Genomic DNA, 22,278 nt, shown 5'->3' on the forward strand with positions numbered 1-22,278 from the left:
ATAGACCGGTCTGTGGTCTACCAGTATCTAACATTTAGGATATTCACTCTATGGCTCAAACAAATGCATGCTGGTTGTTTTGTTTATATGTTGTGTGAAATGTGAGAAAATATTGTTATGGTATTATGAATTGAATAATTTTTCTATAATTTGCGTTCTCAATTAATGTTATAGTTACATGTTTTCGTTTATTAGGTCTTAGGTTAATAAGTAAAACTTTTTAATTTTAATACCAGAACATTTCCAGTACATTTTTGTGAAATTTTCCTGAGTATTATGGGAAAAAGGAAGAATTTAATTGATTCTGGCAGCGGTGAAAGTGATGGTAGTGGTTCTGATCTGGACTCTGTAAGTATTCTATGTTATTCGGTAGCTACGTATTTGATTGAATGTTTAAATCGGATGCGACGAGAACTGACTGACATGTCATTTGACAACTGCGGAGTATCCTTTTTCTCCGTTTATTTGGCAAAGTAAACATTTTGTAGTGTCGCAGACGTGTATTGAAAATTGTGATAATGCATGTGGCACGAATTTCTCCAAGAAGGTTCTTATTTATTTAAACGGTTATTCACACGGCTAAGTTTATAGAATTGATGATATGATCTTCAAATTACTCTTTAGAAAGGGGGTGGGGGGAAAAGGGAAGTAAATAATAATATAGAATGAACCTAGTGAGAGATAGAGTCTGTCATTTTATACTTCCCACAATTAGTAAATTCCTTCTTTAGTAACAGACTATCCATTCACAATCTAGCCACTGCACGTACAAAAAAAAACATTTCAGATTTATATGCAGCCGACCAAAACTCAATCATTACTACATAAACTGGAATTCATGAATCATATGACTAGTATTTTCTAGCACTGTTTGGCATATTGTGGAATAGATCTTGCACAGATAAATTGATCACAGCTATAACACACGGCCATTAAGAGACCTTAGTTTTTTTACCAGGTGCATGCGAATAGCAGCACATTTTGTTGTAGCTGGATACTTCACGTTCAACTCTGGTTGTCAGGGAAGTGAAGTTTAATGCCCGTCGTAAAGTTGTAGACCAATGTGACCTAACAGTCTTGTTATAGTTATGGGAAAGTTTTGCCCGTTAAGTCATATTTCCATGCTAGTATATTTGTCCTAAATGAAATAAGAACTAGGCATGATGTTATGTTGCCTCCCTTCTCCCAGTAGATATGGTGGCAAACTTTACAAAAAGTCATCCAGTTTAAAAATTTTAGGGGCTTGTCAGTAATTATTTTTTATATAAAAGGAACCAAGGAACTTATGCATGACACTGAGAAAACAGGTTGTAAAGTTACGGATGTTGTGTTAAATCTAGCTAGATGGTTGTTGATTCAGTGCATTGCAGATGTCAGCATAGGTTGCAAGGAGCTTAATTGTATATACATGTACATGCAAACTTTATAGGTCTCATTTGCACTTGGTCTAGGTAGCTAAAAAAAAAAAAAAAAGTTGCTTAATTTCTTATGTATTAAAGCTGATCAATTATGACAGATTAATATGTCTGAGTACATGTGAGAATTGAAGCTCAGTGTTTTTTTTTTGTTAATTATTTTTTTATGGAGTTGTGCATTTGTTGTTGCATTTGTTGTGCTGTTGTTGGTTAGATGTGTGGTGTTTTTTTTTTTTTTTTTGGGCGATAGGAGTTCCTTTCTCTGGCGAAGAAGAGGAAGAACAAAGACCAGGATGGAGCATCTGCGGAGCCGAACAACGCCGCGGAGAAAGCGTTCACGGACTCCGACACCTCGGACTCTGACGTGGAGTGGGACGCGCGGGGCAACAACAACAACAAGAAGAAGAAGAAGAGCAAGCCGGCCAAGCGCACGGGCAAGAGAACCGTCACCAAGTCGTCGTCTGGGAGCGGCAGCGAGAGCGAGAAGGAGCAGGATTCGGAGCCAGAGGAAGGTACGCTCGCGAGTGTGTCGTTCTTAAGGGCTCTGTCTTCCCGGGCGCGCACACAAGGCGTGCAGAGCTTCAGAAGAAAAACATACAATTTTAAAACTCCTCAAGATATCAGGGTGGTTTCTGTTTACGAAAAGCTTTTAAGCATACTCTTAGGACGGATGAGTAGTTCTGTTTCCGTATTTCAGTTTTAAACAGTATTTTTAAATGAGCAGGAATGGCTAAAACGTGTCTTTTTTTTCAGGATAATAGGCATTAAACTCAAGCAGTGGCGTAGCCAGGATTTGTGTATGGGGGGTGTTAAGAAGCCTGCAAACCCCCCCCCCCCCCCCGTATTAAAGCGGGTGGGTCCGGGGGTCCCCCCCCCCCCCCCCGGGAAAATTTGGATTTTAAGGTGTAAAATAGTGGTATTTAGCTGTTTTCGGTACTTAAATTTAAATATTGTAATGGTAAATTTTTATTAATTGTTAATATGAAATTTGTTTGAGTGATGAATAAGAAATTTAATTAAAATTTGCTGCTAAGGGGGGGGGTTTGAACCCCTAAAACCCCCCCCTGGCTACGCCCCTGAACTCAAGTGACTTGCATTACGCCTTTATCAGATCTCATAGTTGCCCTATGCATGACAAGACTGCGTGCCAGTTCATAGGCGATACAGCGCTAGATTCACCAGCAAGTGTCGCCACTTATAATTCTGCCTCACTAACACAAATACACCACTTACAAGACAAGCCCTTTAAGGTGGCTGTTGGTTTGGATGTGTCCATATTCGTCTTTTGACTGGATTCAGTTGAATCCATTCAGATTAGAACTATCCAATTCCCATTCCAATTGTAATCAAAACATTCCATTCCACTCACCCGATTTACTGTATCAGTTAAAATAACATTCCACAACTATTACGGGATTGGAAAGACTTTGGTTTTAGTCTACTTATTCCTATTTGCATACAAATTTAATCTACTGACTCATCAGTTCAAATATTTAACTAATGGAAGCAGTTGAATCAATTCAGCAGCCAATCACATTGTAATTGGACGTCACTAATTGCTTGGGATTAGATGTGTGAAAGAGTGAGGTGCGAGGCAAATTTGATAAACCAATGCCTAGTACTTATTCACTTTTGGTCATAACATCTAGCTCGGAAGTACGACTTATTGGGCAATAACTTTCCTATTACTACAAATTGGTTACGTCACATCTGTCTTACAATTTCATGCCTCTCTGCCTTTACTCAGGTTGTCTACATATTGAAAAATCAGGGAACAGAAAGGAAAGGAGGAATTGGTCTGGGAAAGTCAGTGGATTTACTTGTAATCCTGGAAGAGTCATAGAAATTCCCTAGTGGTTGTAATTTGAGGAGGAAATTTCATGATCCAGTCTGCCGTCACCCAGGATGTGCAACAATTTTTTCCAGATAGTGCATAGTCATACAAACTATAATATTTTTGGTGCATGATTCTAGGCCAGTTTTGGGAATGGTGGGGATAAATTTTCGTTATATCATAGGTAAATTATTTAAATTTAAAAAAAAGTCTGGGAAAATTTGATATTTTTTATTTATTTATTTATATTTATTTATAAATTGTGACATGCACATCAACACACTGAGAAGAGATTAGGTACAGGGGTGTGCATGGTACAAAAAAACAAACACAATACAAAAAAAGACACCACAGACAAAGGACACAAAACCAAACAAATAAAAACAAAAAATTAATAAATTCAAAAATACAGAAAATTAGTGGATTTAGAATAATAGTAAATTTATAATGCCAACAAACAAAGATATACAGTTAATTGAGTTGACTGTAAAGTGCTACTAAAATAATTTACTAATTGGTTGAGCTTGTTACTACAGTAAGTCCTCGGTTTACGTCGGGGTTACGTTCCTGAAAACCGCGACGTAAATAGAAACGACGCAAAATGAGCCATGTTTCATGCCACCGGCCGGCCACGGCCCAAGGTCGGCCGGAAGCGCTGGCATACAGACGTGACAACGGGCAATTTTATCAGCAAATGACAACCGACAGCGTGGGAAACAAGTCCAACTAGTACTTCTCAACTTTATAGAATGGTTATTTAACCAGCTGCTTTATTACCTTTATTGATTGAAATATAAAAACAGATATATAGTACATACTGTACGTAAGAGCAGGAAGCGTCCCTCATGATGTATGATAAGATAAGGCGGTGAACGTGTAGCTTACGCTACATAGCATAAATTAACTACCGAAGGAAACAAAGAATTATAAACGAATTATATACGGTGTTTTGGTTAAAATAAAGATTTACGGTCATTGTAAACGACGTTATTGTGAATCGGCGACAACTTAAATTGAAACATGAGTACTCAAACATTAGCGACGTTAATCCGAAATGACGTAAATCGGTACGACGTAAATAGAGGACTTACTGTATTAGGTCTAATCTATTATAATTGCTAATTAATCTAAAAATAATAACATTTTTTTTTCTCTTGATTGCACAGAAAGTAGACGTACCTAAGTCGACTATTTTGGTCGTGGAAAGTCAGGGACATCCTGTCACTGTATTAACCCTTTCCTGCCTGGCGGGACTTGTGAGTCCCACAATGTTCGAAGCCACATAGAAATAGTGTGTGCATGTTTGAAACCACATGCTGCCTGTCGGGACCTCTGGGTCCCTGTATAGCTCCGCTCTGCCGGTTGTCGAAGAAGTTCGATTGACAGCCGAGAGGTTGCAGCACTAATACGGCAGCGCTGCACCGGTCTGGAGCGCCCTTTTTTTTTTTTTTGTTCGTTGAGCTGGACATATGATAAATGCCTGTCAGGACTTTAAAGTCCCATCATTAAAAAATACATTAAATATAAATAAAAAAAATTTGGAAAAAAAATTATGGTCTCCTTTTATGCCCACTTAAATATAAAAAATGAAATAAAAATTACAAAATTCAATTTTTTACATTTCTCGGCAGGAAAGGGTTAATGTCCGGATGTTTTTCAGGAGAGGTTTCAGACTCCGAGGCGAGCGACTCTGACAGCTCGGCGCTCAGCCAGGAGGAGTTCAACGACGGCTACGATGAGAACCTCATGGGGGACGAGGAGGACCAGGCCCGCCTGGCGCAGATGACGGAGAAGGAGAGGGAGCAAGAGATATTCAAGAGAATAGAGCAGCGGGAAGTGATGAAGACGAGGTAAAATGCGACATTTGCATGGATGTACTACTGGCTCGCTGTAGGAAAGGTTTTGATGGAGATTAAAAACTGACGAAAACTAGCTTCGACTGCGCAGCTTAGGTTCCCCCCCCCCCCCCCCCCCTCCTTTCTTTGCGACGGAGAATATCCGTCACTCCCCTCTCTGTCGCAAAGAAGGAAAGGGGGAACCTAAGCTGCGCAGTCGAAGCTAGTTTTCGTCAGTTTTTAATCTCCATCAAAACCTTTCCTACAGCGAGCCAGTAGTACATCTGAGAAAAGACCAGTTCTAATTTGTTTCCACTCCATATAAATTGCATCCAACCATTGTGTGTGTGTGTGTTTATTGTGTGGTTCAGTCTCGTGGGTCATCTTGGTTTTTTTTAATTTCCTCGTCATTAATGTTTGATCTAGGTTCGAAATCGAAAAGAAGCTGAGACTTGCCAAAAAACAAGAGATGAAAAAGAAGCGTGACCAAGAGAAAAGGAAAGAAGAGAAAATGGACGCGAAAGAAAGGAGCAAGGAGAGGAAGAAAACCGTGGAGGACCGCGGGAGGACGGACAAGAAAGCTCAAGCAATGAACTTGTTGAAGGCCAGGCGGGAAGAAAAACGGGAAAGAGGTAAAATATTTTTGTACTACTTTTTTTTTTGTTGTTTTTATTGCGTATTAATGAATTTTTACTGTTATAGTAAGGAAGCATAAACTAAGTATTTTAGTTTGTCATGTTGTCTTGAGTTACAGTTGATATTAAATTGGCCACTATTAGCTACATCACCCCAAAATGGTTGAGTAAATAAACTCATTTCTACCATGTTACACAACGTCTATGGTCTGAAGTAGAAGTCATTTATCACATGTGTTTTTGAATACACCAACAGATTTTTTTTGCTTTTTGTAGTAGATTTTTTTTTTAATCATTTCATTGCTTATGAAATGCTACTACTTTTCATCTTATTACTGTACATATCATTTCCATGTTATAAAAGTTTTACTTCAATTTGATCTTGCAACTGTCATAAGTAACTCATTTTTACATTATGGCATTGGCAGATTTTTCAAACACGCAACTACATATGTACTTGAAAATTTTATTTTTATTGTTCTGACTAGTGAATCATGCTTATTAAAAATTAGTATACTGTAAAAGTGTAGTACGTATGTATTAGCAAAAAAAAAAAAGTGTCATATTTGTTTTAAAATATTCTATATTTATGGATCAACAGGATAAAAAAAAAGGAAAAACCACCTAAAAAATCACATAATCTTGTCCCTACAATCGACTATATGTGTGGCCAGGGGCGCAACAACTAAATTTCCAAAAGGGGTGGGGGGCAATATACCTTTTTATAAAGAATCATCGATCCCCCCTATTGAAACAGGGGGTCCTCTTCCGGGAAAATTTGTATTTCAAGGTGGAAAATGGTGCTATTTAAGCAGTTTTATTATCTAAAAATTGATTACACAGCACTTTCTTTGCCCCTGTTTGTCCCCCACTTCAAGGTTTCAGAGGGGGAGTGGGGGGGGGGGGGGGGGCAAAATACCCTTCCCCCTCCCCATCCCTGTTGTTGCGCCCCTGTGTTGTGGCGTATGAAAGGAAGTTATCGGGTTGAAGTTTTAGAACTAACCTTTAGAAAGGATGAAAAATTTGGAAAAAATCGTCATGGCTTGTGAGACAGAGCCGTAAGTTATCAGGAGGTGTTCTGTTCGGAGGCGGAGGGTCACTCGCGGTGTGGTCTGGTCGCAGAGGAGAAGGAGAAGCAGCAGCGCATGGAGCAGGAGAGGAGGAAGGAGGAGGAGAAGGAGGAGGAGGACGAGGGGGAGGAAGCGGAGGAGAAGGACCAGGAGGAGCAGGAGAGGTCGTCGTCGTCGGCCCGGAGCACCAAGCTGAAGGCGTCGGACATCTACTCGGACGACAGCGGCTCGGAGAGCGGCAAGTCGGAGCAGCAGCCGGAGCCTCGCCGGCGGAGCAGCAGCAGCAGCAGCTCCCGGAGCAGCAGCGACTCCGAGTCGGACAGCAAGTGAGTTTCGGCGGAGAGCTCGGAACAGCGGCAGCCGACCTGCAGACTCTCACGATTTCGGCGTGAGGCTCGCGATTTCGAGGTCCATCTCACGCCCTCGCGATTTTTTCGGGGACCCCCCAAGATTTCGTTCGTGAAAGTTACGAAACAAGTTTTTACGAAAGCTTACGGTAACGAGTTTCCATCGATACTCTGAGTCACGTAAAGGAAGCAACTTCGCGTTCTGTAGCGTGTGCCGTGCTGATTTTTCTGTCCCGCGTAGTGGAAGAGGAGACATCGTGAAACATGTCGCTACAAAAAAAAAAACTAGCACGTGAAGTGTATTATTGCTTCCAATAAAAAAAATTAAATTTTGCTGTGAACAGTGATAATAGTGTTACACGAGCAGAATGTTATTTTACATCTTTTTTTTAGTTGCGGCCATGCATGATCACTGCACGACAGCGCTAAATTAGGTTCGACTAAATTAAATCTGCAACCTATAATTTGTTGAAATAAATTTTGAAGCAGAGACCATGTAACATATGTACAGGTATGTCACTTAAATTTAAAGATTCTCATTTGTTGTTTTTTTATATCTAACCTGTATTTATGGGGCCTGAAAATTTTTATCGAGGATCTCATGATTTTTTAAATTTGAATGTTGGCAGGTCTGCAGCAGCCAATAGGCAAATTCCATTCTGGTTTTTATTTTTTACAATGATGCTTATAGATCTAATAGACAAGGGCCTTTCTACAATCTGGAGGCCACCTGATCATCGATACCAACTAGGCATGGTCGGGCAGAGAAATTTGACTTCGGGCGGGCTTGGGCGGGTAATTGTCCAAAATTTTCGGGCTCGGGCAATCTCGGTCGGGCATCAAAATCAGTTAATGAAATAAATTTTGAACATAAAATAGTCGTACTTAAGTTTGCATTGACAAACCTGAACTGTTTTTATTTATTTACTATACCGCACTGATATGAAAGTTAAACATTAAACTAAAAAATAGAGTGCATATTAATCTTGGAAATAAAGTGCTTATTAACTAAATTGTGTTTGGGTAGCTGCTTGAAGGTTCATTGTCACTGCTGATTTACCTACACTTCCACTGGTATCCATTTTGGTAAAATAATGACATGAATTAAATAGAAACAATTCACAACCACTTTCTGCAAATGCCACGCAACTACAATGTGTGTAATTAAAGTCAGCTTATAATCCTTCTCGCGCACAGCAAGCAGCTCCACCGGCCTTGAACACTACTTTGTGACTATTGAGCAGTGAACATCCGCCGTGCGTACGCGCGCGCATGTGTGTGTGTGTGTGAGAGAGAGAGAGGCGGGCGACCAGCTGCATCGTTAGTCAGCCAGCGAGAGTAACGGTAAATGTTGACCTTGACCACTTCCGCTTGCTGCAGGGCTCGCTCTCTTATATCTGTCTCCCCCTCCCACAAACACACTTGCTGACCGGGCACCTTCTTTATCTTATCTCTCACGCACACTCACTTCACGGCTGGTGCCGGGACGGCGGCGGCGTGGCATGTTCCTGCAGCTGCCGCGCGTTCCAAAAAAAAGAAGCTTTGTTTACTTGCGCCGTGCGGTATTGCCGTTTTCCAAGGTGCCCGATATTTTCGGGCACTGAAATACCCGCCCGGAATTTCGGGTATACTTGATACCCGAAACACTGCCCGAAATTTCGGGTACCCGACCATCCCTAATACCAACTCTGAGATGCAGTTGCGAGTACAGCGAATCCACGTCAATAAAAACCCCTTTTTAAAAAATCTAAAGCATCCGCCTGAAAATAATGCGATAATGTTTTTTCCGAAACTTCACTGAGCATGCACTCTTTTGTGTTGTGTACTATGGTAATTACGTTTGGCTTGCATTTGGATCACAGATGTTTTTCTATTTAAAGTTGAAGAAAGGTTTTGTTGTATGAGTGTATGACTTATTAATTTAAATTGTTTGGCGTGCTCTTTTATACTTCACGTTTTAAATAAACGTACTTTCCATGAATGGGTTTAGTTTTTATGAATAACTTTATCTAACAAAAAAAAAATTCCGCATAATCGTTGCACCCCTACTTTTCAAACTTGATTTTAGAATAAAATGTGTGACGATTATGCGAGAAAACATGGTATGCCCAAGCCTTATTGTGTAAATAATTCAGTACTTGTAATATTAGGTGGTTTAATCTTAAAATGTATTTTAATATTTATTTAAACGTATGCCTAATGTATTTAGAAATACGTATATTACTACTGTATAATAATTTTAACGGGAGTAATGGTAGTCAGCAAGCACACTAACCTGATTGGAAAACAAATTATTTTGATGAAAATACTCTGGTATTGAAAACTCGTTTGCCTAGCGCTGTTTCGATTAGCGCATTGTTTTACTGGAATGAATTAGAGCGTTACTTCGAAGGGCTTCTGTTACAGTGTTTGTCTAGATAGTCTGGATAAAAAAAAATTTTAAGTTTTTTCTTTTTAACTTTTCATTAACCATATTTTTTGATTATCCGTGGACTCCGTGCCAGCCATTACCCCAGACAATCAGGAGTCTACTTCAAATATGTCAAAGCACAATCTAAAGCACTGCCGGCTAAAACAAACTTGAGTTTGTGTAAGATGCGCAATACATGCAGTCTTTTCATTTTAACCACTTGTTTAATTCATTGTGTACAGTAGATTATTATTTCTTATGCACAAGTGTATAACTCTGAATGAGATATTTGTAAATGAGGTGATACATTATGGATTTACAGTGCAGTAATGATAAATATTGTGCTACAAATGTACTACATCCATTATAATGTTAATTAATATTTAAGAAGTAGAAATATTTATATTCTTTAAGTCAGTTTATGATTGGTTTGTGTTTGCAGATCCGTTTCAAGTGCTCGTACTAAAGTGAAGAAAGTACTGTACGTAACGAAAAAAGAAGATTTGAACAGAATCAGGTTATCGAGACATAAGATGGAAAGGTTTGTACATTGATGATGATCAGCTTTGATTAGTTCTGTCTGGTTTGAAAGTTGGAAGTGCATTTGAGTGGTATAATGACAATAATATTTAAATATGAATTTTGATATAAATTAATTTTTTTAATAAATTATTAAATTTTATTTTAAATGTAACAGTGCCGTATGTAAATACCTAACTGTGCATTTGTCTGAAATTTTTTGGTTATTTATTGGTACAATTTTTTACTTTGGGGAATGTGTTTACCAAAGTCAACGTGCATGAAGTATAAAATATTTAATTTATTTATTTTGGAGGGAAGTCACTCTAGCTTTACTGTAATGAAGTATCCATAGTTATTTTGGGCAAATTTATAGGTAGTTATTTGTTGAAATATTTTCAATTGTAAGTTTTGTAAGTTAGTGAAATACATTGCTAATTTTTTTGTATTTTTTTTTAATACAGACTTAGTAAATTAAGATTTTATATTTTCTACAGTTTATAATTTTTTCTTTGCCAGGTTTGTGCACCTTCCTTTCTTTGAACGAGTGGTCATTGGCTGTTTCGTCAGGATAGGTATTGGCTGTAATAATGGAAAACCTGTATATAGGGTGAGTTTAGTGGTAAAAATGTTTTGGATTTTGCACAACATGCATGATCCTAGTCTGTGTGCTTCAGGAACTATAATTGATGTATTTTATATTTTTGATGCATATGAAATGTTAGATGCTATTAGAAAGTTTCATTAAACCGGTTCACTAACATAGAAATTACCATTGAGACCAATGTTTTCCCTTAACGTTACAAATTAGAATATCTCAACTAAACAGAAAAATTTATTCGATAATGTTTTTTTTTGTGTAAATGCAACAGAAATCTCAGAAATTATGTGCATTCCTATTATTTTTATATCCTAAGAATTAATACTTTGCAGTAGGTACTTGATTTCAAGAATGATAATGTTATCTACAATATAAGAGGGAAAAAAATCATAAGACGTATAAGTGTATGCTGGTTTTTAACTCTGTTTCAAATGATTTTCAGGTGTGTGAAGTAAGTGGTGTGTGTGAAACTGGCAAAATATATCAGTTGGGCAGTACAAGGACAAACAAAGGATTAAAACTCAGGTACTAAAACTTTAGTAGTTAAAATTTTTTATTAATTATTTTTTTTCATCGATGTTGACTGTCCGTCCATCACCTCATAGTCATTTTTTCTGATGTTTAAATCTGTGCAACGTAAGAACTGCTAAAGTCTTTGTTTTCTTTTTTTTGTGTTTGGATCTTCAGTTTTTTATGTATCTGTCAGCAACTTGTTGATTGATTCTTGTGCATTGGGTAATGATTAATGTATTTTGCACTTACTGTGCCATATTTTCATTCCTTTTCCTAAATTTTCTGCATTTGAGTAATTGAGTGTGGTGGTAGGTAACTTCTATTGGATGAGGATGTTTATTCGCTGGACCTCAGGATTTCTCGGCAAGGTGATTGTGCGGAGGTTTTCCACCACTGTCTGCGGTGCGGAGGTTTTAGGGCCAACACAACACCCATTACTTTATTTTGCAAAGAAAATTTTTCACCTTGAAATAAAATTTTCCGCCAGTTAGGGAATCGAACCTTCGTCTGTTAGACTTGATTCCTAGCCAGGTCAAACCCAGGAGTTTCCAGTAAGTGGGAAAAACGGCCGTTATTGCCATGTGCCCTTGGGTTTTCCGTGGGTTTTTTCTCCCTCTTCCCCGACTCATGCATTCTATTGGTACTCTTTGTCACCATCTCACCACCTCTGGTGGTCTCCAGTGTCCCCGACGTCAATGAGACGTTAGACTGGTTCCGTTTGATTTAATTTGGCTGGACCTGCGAGATATTTCCTTCATGTCTGTATTGCGTGGTGGCATTTCCATGGGAAAGCTCCATCTGCCCTTTTCGGCCCCCAAGCTGTGATATTTTTCGTAAGAGATGCCAATGTATAAGTTATTTTTTAAATTAAGAGATATCAATTTTATTTTTTAGTTATTTCTGCATGTTTTAATTTTAGTCGGTAAATTGTTTTACTAGGAGACAATAGAATCGTTATTGTTTATATTTAAAGAGCACACTTAACACACAGTGAAAGGTTTTTTTAAATCTGGCATTGTGTGGTTTGTCACATTTTGTGATATGTGACACCAATTGAGCCACTCACTTTGATAGTTTCTCAGGTTTATCCTGGCTGTGTACCTTGGCTGCCAGTTTGCATTACTGTGCTGCTAGCTAGAGTCCTCATTACTGTACATTTTCTAACAGGTTAAATTTCATATTTTCACACTTGGTTTCCCCCTCAAGACTATATTCACATTCGATAATCCGGCAAAATCGCTTATCCATAGGGACAAGATTTTATGGTGAGCTACAATAAAACTGAAACAATACCGAATAGCGTGTCTATACACCATGTACCACATAAAGCACCGAAATACAACTATAATAATGAATTTAATCAGCATTTCAACATGATTTAAGTTCAAATAAAAAAAAATAAACTTTTAATGTACTGGATTCAATGAATAGGAAAGAAATAAATTTTAAATAGTTTGGTCTTGCATCTGTTTTGACTTAATTTTACAGTAATGAGGTACGTATGTACATTTTAAAACTCACAAATGCTTGCTGATTTATTTTCATCATTCAGAGTAATTCTACCCTAGACATACATATTACAAATTAATTTTTGTAAAAATAAATTATTAAATCACAGTTCAAATTACACTATTTTGGTGAATTAAGAAATGTTTTAATGTCATATTTATTGAAAAATGCAATATTTTTATTCATTAAATGTCTATGAAAAAAAATTATAGTGTGTAACTCAGTACACGTGATAGAAATGAAACTTCTTTGGCAATTCAAACCTTGACTCATAAGTGCTCTCTTTATATCTCTTTGGCATCAGAAACAATTCAAAACAATGTTTCATGAAAACATTGCATTAAAATTCACCCTTGATATTGTAATTGAAATTTTACTCATCGTGACCAAATAGTTTCATTTAAAAAAAAAAAAATATTTAGTTACACAGCTACTAAAACAACACTCATATAACACTGATTAACAATACTGATTTACACAAGTAATTAAAATAATTTATACATACTTGAAAGAACACCATTTTCTTGCGAATATGGCCCGTGGCGTGGTGCACAACAATAAGATCTAACCCCGTTGTGTGGCCCTCAACCCAATTACTCCCTTACTAGATGCCAGCAAGTCGGCGTGGCGTTAGGCGCAGGCGGGTACCTACCGCCGTGACCCGCCTATGCCTGCAGCGTGGCGGGGTTCAACCTTAGCCGCACGCCGCCACGTGGCCCGAAGAGTTCTCTGCACCGTCAGCGTGATAAACATTTCACAACACTGTTTCATGGAAACGTTGCATCAAAATTACGGCCTTGAAATTTTACTCTCATGGCGCCTCAGAAGTAGTTTCGCTTCAACAAAAGCAATAACACCGAACTCTCCGTGTTTTTAAAAAACAGAAATGAAACCGCAAAATCTTGTTCCGTGCTGTCCGGAGTGGCGGTGGTCCAGAGCGTGCCGGGTTTAAAGAGCTCTACCGCCAGGGGCGTAGCCCGGGGGGGGGGGGGGGGTGGTTAGGGGTACAAACGCCCTCCCCCCCCCCCCCCCCCGCCCTCTTAGCACCTAATCTTTAATTAATTTCTTATTCGTCACTAAACAAATTTCATATTAAAATTAATAAAAAAATTTATCATTACAATATTTAAATTTAAGAACCGAAAACTGCTAAAATAGCACTGTTTTACAAAATCCAAATTTTCCCCGGGGGAGGAATCCCCCCGGAACCCCCCTCCCCCCCGCTTTAATACGGGCCAGGGGGGGGGAGACGCATGCTTCTCAACACCCCCCCCCCCCCCCGTACACGAATCCTGGCTACGCCGCTGTCCACCGCCCCGGCAGGCACGGGGCCCAGGAGCGGGTGTTCCGGCTGGAGTTCATCAGCAACCAGGACTTCACGGAGAGCGAGTTCTTCAAGTGGAAGGAGGCGTGCGCGCTGCAGGGCATCTCGCTGCCGACCCACGACGAGCTGGAGCAGAAGCTGCGCGACATCAAGGAGGCCCTCATCTACGAGTTCAAGGAGGAGGACATCGAGAAGGTGAGCCGGCGACGCGTCACCTCCTCGGTTCCCATCTCGTCTCGTCTCAGCTCCCGTGCACGCGCGCCGTCCAGCGTGGCCTGGACCGAGGCAGCTAGTTACCATTCCGGCGTACGGGGGCTAAACCAGAACTGCATTAAGATGCCACTCCAGTGTTTCAGGGGCACTACGCAACCCGCGTTAACCTCGCAAGATTCAATGCTTTTTTTCATTTCGCTTGTAACTAATTAACTAACGAAGATCTCGAAATGACGCTTGCTTGGTATGTAAGACAACGATGCACTTGTCAAAGCCCCCTTTCTTCAAAAACTTGCATAAATTATGTTTTATGCTAATCTTTACTAATATGAATAAGTGTATTGTCTAGGTTTGAACCATAATTTATGCATGTTTTTGAAGAAAGGGGCTTTGATAAGAGCATCGTTGTCTTACATATCAAGCAAGCATCATTTCGAAATCTATATTAGTTAGTTATTTATAAGAAAAATGGAAATAGCATTGAATCTTATGAGGTTAACGCGGGTTGCGTAGTGCCCCTGAAACACTGGAGTGGCCTCTTAAGTCCGTAAGCACTTTAAATGTCCAGGCAGTAGTGCGGGACGACCCTTGTTCTTGCCGGGACTCCCCAGCGAGGTTTTTCTCCACCGGCCGAGGGTCGCATGAGTGTATTGTCACCGGCAGCAGGTGGCTCCGATTGCTTGGAGCACGCCCGGTGGGGTCCCCGACCCATTGACGGGGTGATAGAGCTCCGGTTTTCTAGCCTGGTGTGCTTAGTAGAAGTTGGGCACACTTTGGCCAGACCACGGTGCCGCCATCTGTGTCGGATGGCGCGAACCGAAGTTCACAAAGCCAAAGGGAAACTGTTTGATGAATTTTAACAAGATGGGCAGTATTTTAATGAAATTCCTTGTTGAAAATCAGGTCCAAAGCCGGGGTTTCATATTTCGTTAAGTCTTTTTCACTATTATCAAAGCCATTTAATTACGTAGTTTAAAATTTTGGTCTGCTAATCAAATTATTAAACAGCTGCTCCGACAGCGAATTATGGCAGCGCGTGTGGAAACTACACGTGATTCGCGTCAAGAAATGTAGTAGTTGAAAATACAATTTATGTGTATATGTGTATATTTATCACGATCAGCATTATTTTAAAGAACTCTGCCTCTAAATTTTGCGTCCGATTTTCCTATTATAAGTGTGTTTGCGACATGAGAACACGTGAATCTGCCCGGTACCAAGGTTTATATGTTACACATCTCTGGTACTGAAAGAGTTGTTCACTTGTTTTTATTTTTTTTAAGCCTCGCTGTAGTTTATAGTTGCTCATTAACTATAAATATTTGTATCTTGTGGCACAATTAATATCGTAGATTTTCATCTGAAATTGATCATATCTAGCATCTTTAACCAAAATCAAATAACATTTATTATTTTTATATTTTTTCATTTTTAATCTCTCATGAGAAACAACACATTTCACTCAATCTATACTTGAATCAGAAATTCTAACTGGGCCTTGGTGAGTTTTGATTATAAATGTGTTAACTGTAAAGTGATTCGCAAATTCATTTAAAAATTAATCTTGATGTTAGGGACCTCTCCACTTTATAGTACACATTTTTTTACAGGAAAATATTGTCTGTATTTTTTATTTGTTTTGCAGAAAAAAATAAGGTATGTCTTTGACACTATTTAGGATGCCTACTTTGAAGACACTAGGCATTTAGTGAATATTAATTTGAAGATTGAACTGTTTTCAACATATTCATTGTGGGAATTTTTACACTGCACTATCATATTTTATTTTAAATTATATTTTTGGGTACTTAAATATTCATATTCTTACAAAATTAACGTATACAAAAACGTGTATGACTGTGGACAAAATAAAAGTTCTGAAAAAGGTTTTCAAGGTAATTTTAGGTGAAATGAATATTTTAGGTATGTATTTCATCTCCAAGCTATGCGTTCATCATTCAAAATTAGTTCTTTGTGAGCCTATATTATTAAGTTAAAAAATTGACAATAGTGTTTATTTGTATAATAATTTAATACAAGTGTCTAGAAGTGCTATGTAATTCAGTTGGTCTTTGTAAATTAGTTTTGAGTTTATTTTTTTTACTTTTACAGATAGTACGAGAGAAAGAAAGATTTAAACAGAACCCATACAACTATGCAATGAAGAAAACACAGTTAATGAAAGAGAGAGATATGGCACAATCTAAGTAAGTTTGGCAATTTATTTTACATTCTTAAAAAAATATATATTTAAATTATTTTTTTTTAAAAATTGTATTGGTAACAGTGATAGATTTGGTGGTTATGTAATCATGCCAATACTTAAGTTGGATTCCCTGCTAAGCCGGCATCATTTTAATCCATGAGATCTGTTGGGGACATTAAGAGAATATTACTAATTAGGTAGGTATTTCTTCTGTTGTTCCTTTTGGGCTTACAATTTCATTTGTGTGGAATTGGAATATTTATTTAATAATTGATTATTATATCAAGGCGTTACATTATGTGCTTTGCTCAAAAAAACAGACAAAAATTTGAATATTAAAAGATCACAAATTTCTTGGTAAAAAACTGTTGAAACCAAGATAGCATCTTTCAATTTTACATCTCCTTAGAAGTAAGAAATGAATATTTTCAGGTGATACTCTTAATGAAATAAATTACATTCTCGTTAAAAAATTTTCTTTAAAAAATACATACAGTGTTTCTTATGCATTAAAAAAATTAATGTGTGCGTGGGGTCGACGTGTAATAGAAGTCAAACTTCTTGCTTATTATATTATTAGGTATAAGGTAACATAATTCTCTTTGTCTGATGTCACCAATCAAAAAATTACATATGTAAGTATGTGAGCGCTAAATTAGGTATGCTATTGCACACAAGTTTGCAAATGTAAAGTATGCAAGTTTTCGGGCGTGCACGTGTACAAATATGTTGCATCTTTCCTACTTCTCCCCTGATTTCTCCTCCTCTGCCGGTTCCCCCCACCACGTACCTAACTATTCACCCTCATGCGATCAGAATTTTTTTTAACGCTCGAAAATTGTGGCCCACTCAGCGAATAAGTTTCACTCAAAAAAATTTTCATTAGCTTGTAATGTGGCATGTGAAAATGTCGTGCTCTGTGAGGTTTGTCCGGCAACAGAGCATGCTGTAAACGAAGGACAGTGCTAATGGCAGAAATAATTGGACATACGTAGTCATGCAAAAAAGGAACCAACCCACGTGAAACCTATTCTGAGTATTTTGAAGTTATAAGTTAATCATGAATTGTAATTCTCGTATCGATAACATAATGTGGGTACGATTTTAACCCATTTGCATCCACTCACTTTAATGTTAGACATATCATGGAATCCATAAACTTTTTTATATATTGCTATTATTAAAGTTATTTTCTATTTTCATTATATTTTTATTCTTTAAATAATATTTTAAAAATAGTTTAAGTTTCACGATAATATACCTTTGTTATAACAATACTAGCTACTCTGAGGGGTTATTTTCATTCTAAAGGGATTTTTTTCAAGTTTTTCGGGTAGGTTAGCCATTTTGCGTACCAGTACGCCTATGGTGTTATCGGCCAGAAAAAAAAGCTGCGTACCAGTACGCTTGTAGATGCAAACGGGTTAGTGGTCTAGTATAAATAGGTACTGATGTGATGATAGCGACGACGGTGCGATCAACCTCGTACTGTTTCGATTTGTTTTCGAATTAAGATGTAACGAGATTGTGGGTTGGTTCCCTTTTTCGCATAACCACGTCCGATCGTGCGTCGGTCGAGAGAGGGGGAGAGAGCGCAGGTTGCGAACCGAGGGGCGGGACTCGCGCCGTGTCTCGAGAGTGCGTGCCCTGTGTGCACAGAGGAGACGAGGAGACAGCGACGAGGATACAGCAGCAGCTGCAGGAGCTGGAGGAGCGGGCGGAGGAGCTCGACAAGATGCGCACGTCGACCATATCCAGCATCAGCTACATCAACGACCGCAACCGCAAGAGGAACGTGGAGGAAGCCGAGAAGGCCATAATGGTAATTAATTTACTGTCCGGAGCGCGTCTCGGCTGGCACACCCGTGACGGCCCGGCTGCGTACGTGCTGTTACATACAGAAAAAAATATTCCCCGGAGGTCGCCTTGATAGTTTCCGGATGTGACGTACCCCCCTGGGGGGGGGGGGGGGGGAGTACGCCTTCCAGATATTATAAGAAATTCTAAAAAAAAATCTTAAATTCCCACGAACAAAAGGAGAGAATTTGAAAGCAAATGACATGCAAAGATTTTCTATCCCCCTTCCCCCCCCCCATCCATAAATTAAATTTTTTTTGTATGCACCCCTGCACCTAGAATTTTTCACACACCAAAACGTTATCTTAAGACATTTTCGCCTCATTAACCTTTTCCGTGGACACTATTTTTTTTTTTTAAATGATAAGTAAAAAATGTGTTATGGTTTTCAAGGTATTGAATCGTCGGTGTAATGTTCATGTACGTGCATAACGTTTAGTTTGCAAAAAATAAATTATGTATGGAGGATGTTATGTTATTTAATTATTCGTATCACAGTGTAAATTCTTTTTTGTTCATGAAATGTATTTGATTAACTCTTGTATGGATCCTAATATGGTGATCGTTTTCTGTATAATGGATGAAATGTGTAAATTATTTTATTTTGCAGGAAGAAGTAAGACTTACCAAGGGTAAAAAGTCAAATGACCCTTTCACACGTCGCAGTACAAAGCCTCGAATGGTGTTCAAAATGGCGGAGGAAGATCCACAGATGGATGATGAAGGCTCTGAGCAATCGGTAACTGCCACTTAGTAAATAGTTAGTTAGAAAATAAACCCACCCATGGTAACATCTAAAGTGATATTTTTGTAAAAAAAATTATAAAAATTTTGGTACAGATTTTTTATGTCAGTTCAAGCCATACATTTGAATAAATAACTCAAAATGTTAATGATAATGTAGTAGTAAAAAATTAACAGTCCATGATGGCAGTACTTAATTCCACTTAAGAAATGGAAAAAATACAGTGTAACAGTGTGTTGTAAGTTCTAAAGCTCTTAAATGGGCTTATCTATGGATTGAATTTTGGAAACAAATTTGAAGCAGTTCAAAGTAAGTTTTTTTTAAAAATGGAAACACCTTTTTTTACATTCTCTTCCACATTTTTTTTTTTTACGTTTATGGGTTTGCATGAACGTATGAGTAAATCAACACTGAGCTTGAAGTTTGTTCACAAGATCGAGTTCAGCAAGCGTGTTGTTTCTGGCTTTGCAGTCGCAACCTGAAGAAAACAGCGTGGTCAAGGAAAGGATAACGGCGGCGAACGCGAAAGAACAGGACGAGCTGGACAAGAAGACGAAGGACGCGAAGGGTGGCGTGAACACGGACGACCTCTTCTCCGCCCACGACTTCGACATAAAAATAGACTTGGAAGTTCCGCTGCCAAGTGAGTGGCTTTCTTTTACGATTATGGTACACAGTTTTAAATAATGCGTGGTTATTGAATAGAAATGACTGATAATTTTTTTTTATTTTTCTTCTTGTCTCATTTGTTCCTCGACATATTCAGACGTTGGAAAGAGGTATCTGGTGAGGTGAAAACGCCCTCTCTGCGGGCAGTGGCAGATGGTTTGGAATCTCTATCTGGGGGGTGAGCAGTTCTGGGCCTCGAGGCTGTTGGGTCCCAAAGGCCTCGTTTCACTGCGAAGAATCAGTGGCTTAGAGGCAATGGTCTCAACCTGACGGAAAGAGTCCTGTAAGTTCCGGGGTGTTGGGTCCAGCGGGTCATCCAAGGGCTGGCTCTACAGGACCAGTTTCCCAGGCTTCTCCTGTGGCCTGGACTGGGGCAGTTACCAAGCCAGCGTACGGGGCTAACAGACTGCATTAAGTCCGTAAGCACTTTAAATGTCCAGGCAGTAGTGCGGGACGACCCTTGTTCTTGCCGGGACTCCCCAGCGAGGTTTTTCTCCACCGGCTGAGGGTCTCATGAGTGTATGTCACTGGCAGCAGGTGGCTCCGATTGCTTGGAGCATGCCCGGTGGGGTCCCCAACCCATTGACGATACATCTCCGGTTCTAGCCTGGTGTGCTAGTAGAAGTTGGATACACTTTGGCCAGATCACGGACTCTCTGGGACTCTCCGAGGGGTCTCAGGTATGTGTCTCGGGATGGGGATTCCTCCGAGTCTACCACAGGTTAGCTGATAGTTTGGGGGAAGGGGTTGCCTCAGCGTGTCACTGTAGCTCCTCCTCAAACGATGATTGCGATGAAAGGGCGTATTCGTTTCCCTGTGGATTACGAGCCCATGCCAAACCATTCCTGCTTTGTAAGGGGAGCATCTGCTGGTCCCACAAGGGATAGATTGGCTTGTTATAAATTAAAACGGAATAGATTTTCGAAATACACGTCTCATTCTTACAAGTAATACCTACAACAGTTTTCTTTTTACATAAAATATTAATATTATAATATTATTAATATTTCATGCATGCCAACCTTTCATTGGATAGTCATTCAATTTGTTTTAACTATGGGTCTAATGAGTATTCCAAAAATATTCGATATTTGTGAATAATGTGATACTCGATTCAAGATTTCAAATGAAATGATTTATTTTAATTATTCATTAGTAATATTTATGCCAAGTGGGACTCATTCACAAAATAACTTTTGATGAAATACCAAGTGTAACATGTATGAAGCCAAGAAGACTTAGTGAGAAATTTTGAATATAATAATAATAATAATAATAAATTGCTAGTTTGGAGAAAATTAATGTGAATTGATATTTCTGTTTGTTATGAAGAAATATTCATCTGAATAAGAAAATTATCTGTTATAAAGAGATTCACTGTATAGATGTATTGTATTCATATAACTTTAATCAAAAATTAGTAAGCGAAGAAAATATTTTAAATATGAAAAACTCATTTACTTTTAGGAACCAATAAAACTTAAGAATTTTTTCCACAAATTTTACTACAAATTAAATGGCAAATTTTTTTTATGTTTTCCCCCTAAAAATTTATAAAATATTGTTAAAAATGACAGATAATTTTCCATTGCAGTCTTTATCAAAAATAAATAAATAAAGAAAGTTGAAACATGTATCAAATATCACAAGTGTTGGAGATAAGAAAAACTTTAAAGAAAATTTTTTGGTCTCTGTTATTACGATAACCAAATTTTTAATCCATCTATGTGATAATATGCACTATGCATGTGTGTTACCATTAAGTGTTGCTCTTCTTTTCAGATAACCCTGTGAGTGTAACTCCAAAACCAATGTCTATGGCAAAAGATACGGGTCCCAGAAGATCGTTAAACCTCGAAGATTACAAAAAGAAGAGAGGACTGATCTGAAAAATTGGATAATTTTAAGTGACAATTTGAAAATCAGCAGATCGTTATGCTGATTAATGGTGACTGTGTATGTGTTAAAGTCTTATCAATTTTTTTAACTATCCCGAACTGTAGTTAGCGTAGTAGCCAATCAATCAATCATGAAATGTGTGTAAAGTGTGCAATGTTAATTTATCTTTCGTTAGCAACTGTACAATCAGGTGCAGTTTTTTTTTCTTTCCCAATCGTGTTTCTGTGGTGTGTGTGTGTGTGTGTGTGTGTGTAGTGTGTTAACTTCAGAACTCTTAAAAAGAGAATTATCAAGCAGTGTTCATAACAATTTTACAGTTGATTTGCAAATAATGATAATAGTAATAGTGCTCTTTATATTTACTACCAAGGACTTATCTTGCACAGGTTGCTCATTCGTTTGTATTACTAACTCAGTTGATAAATGTATTTTTTTTTAGATATAAGACATGCCTTTTTTTTTACAAGTTGTGAATTTCATACCAGATAGGGTAAGCTTTTAACACATTCAATGGCTTTCCAATAGGCCTGTGCAAATTTGTAAATTTTCTAATACGAGCAGTTTGTTGTTCATATTCAATTTGACTTTGAATTAATGAATATTCAATTGGTTTGTTGTTTGCCAGTGTTCACTGTTGAGGTTTAGTCATTTTTGCGATATGTTAAGATGTTTTAACG

General features: G+C 38.3%; 1 protein-coding gene across 1 annotated transcript; it reads left to right on the forward strand.

Moving 5' to 3' along the window:
* Positions 1–36: 36 nt before the first annotated feature.
* Positions 37–22,046, forward strand: LOC134539152 (RNA polymerase-associated protein RTF1 homolog). The gene is made up of 14 exons (XM_063380909.1): positions 37–348; positions 1,666–1,927; positions 4,910–5,099; positions 5,511–5,716; positions 6,842–7,115; positions 9,989–10,087; positions 10,585–10,675; positions 11,109–11,191; positions 14,012–14,207; positions 16,338–16,432; positions 18,091–18,253; positions 18,899–19,027; positions 19,505–19,676; positions 21,485–22,046. Exons 1-14 carry the CDS (start codon positions 277–279, stop codon positions 21,589–21,591), a joined length of 2,139 nt encoding a protein of 712 aa, XP_063236979.1. The 5' UTR covers positions 37–276; the 3' UTR covers positions 21,592–22,046.
* The last annotated feature ends 232 nt before the right edge of the window (positions 22,047–22,278 follow it).

Source organism: Bacillus rossius, chromosome 14 (genome assembly GCF_032445375.1).
Source record: "Bacillus rossius redtenbacheri isolate Brsri chromosome 14, Brsri_v3, whole genome shotgun sequence".
NCBI lineage: Eukaryota > Metazoa > Arthropoda > Insecta > Phasmatodea > Bacillidae > Bacillus > Bacillus rossius.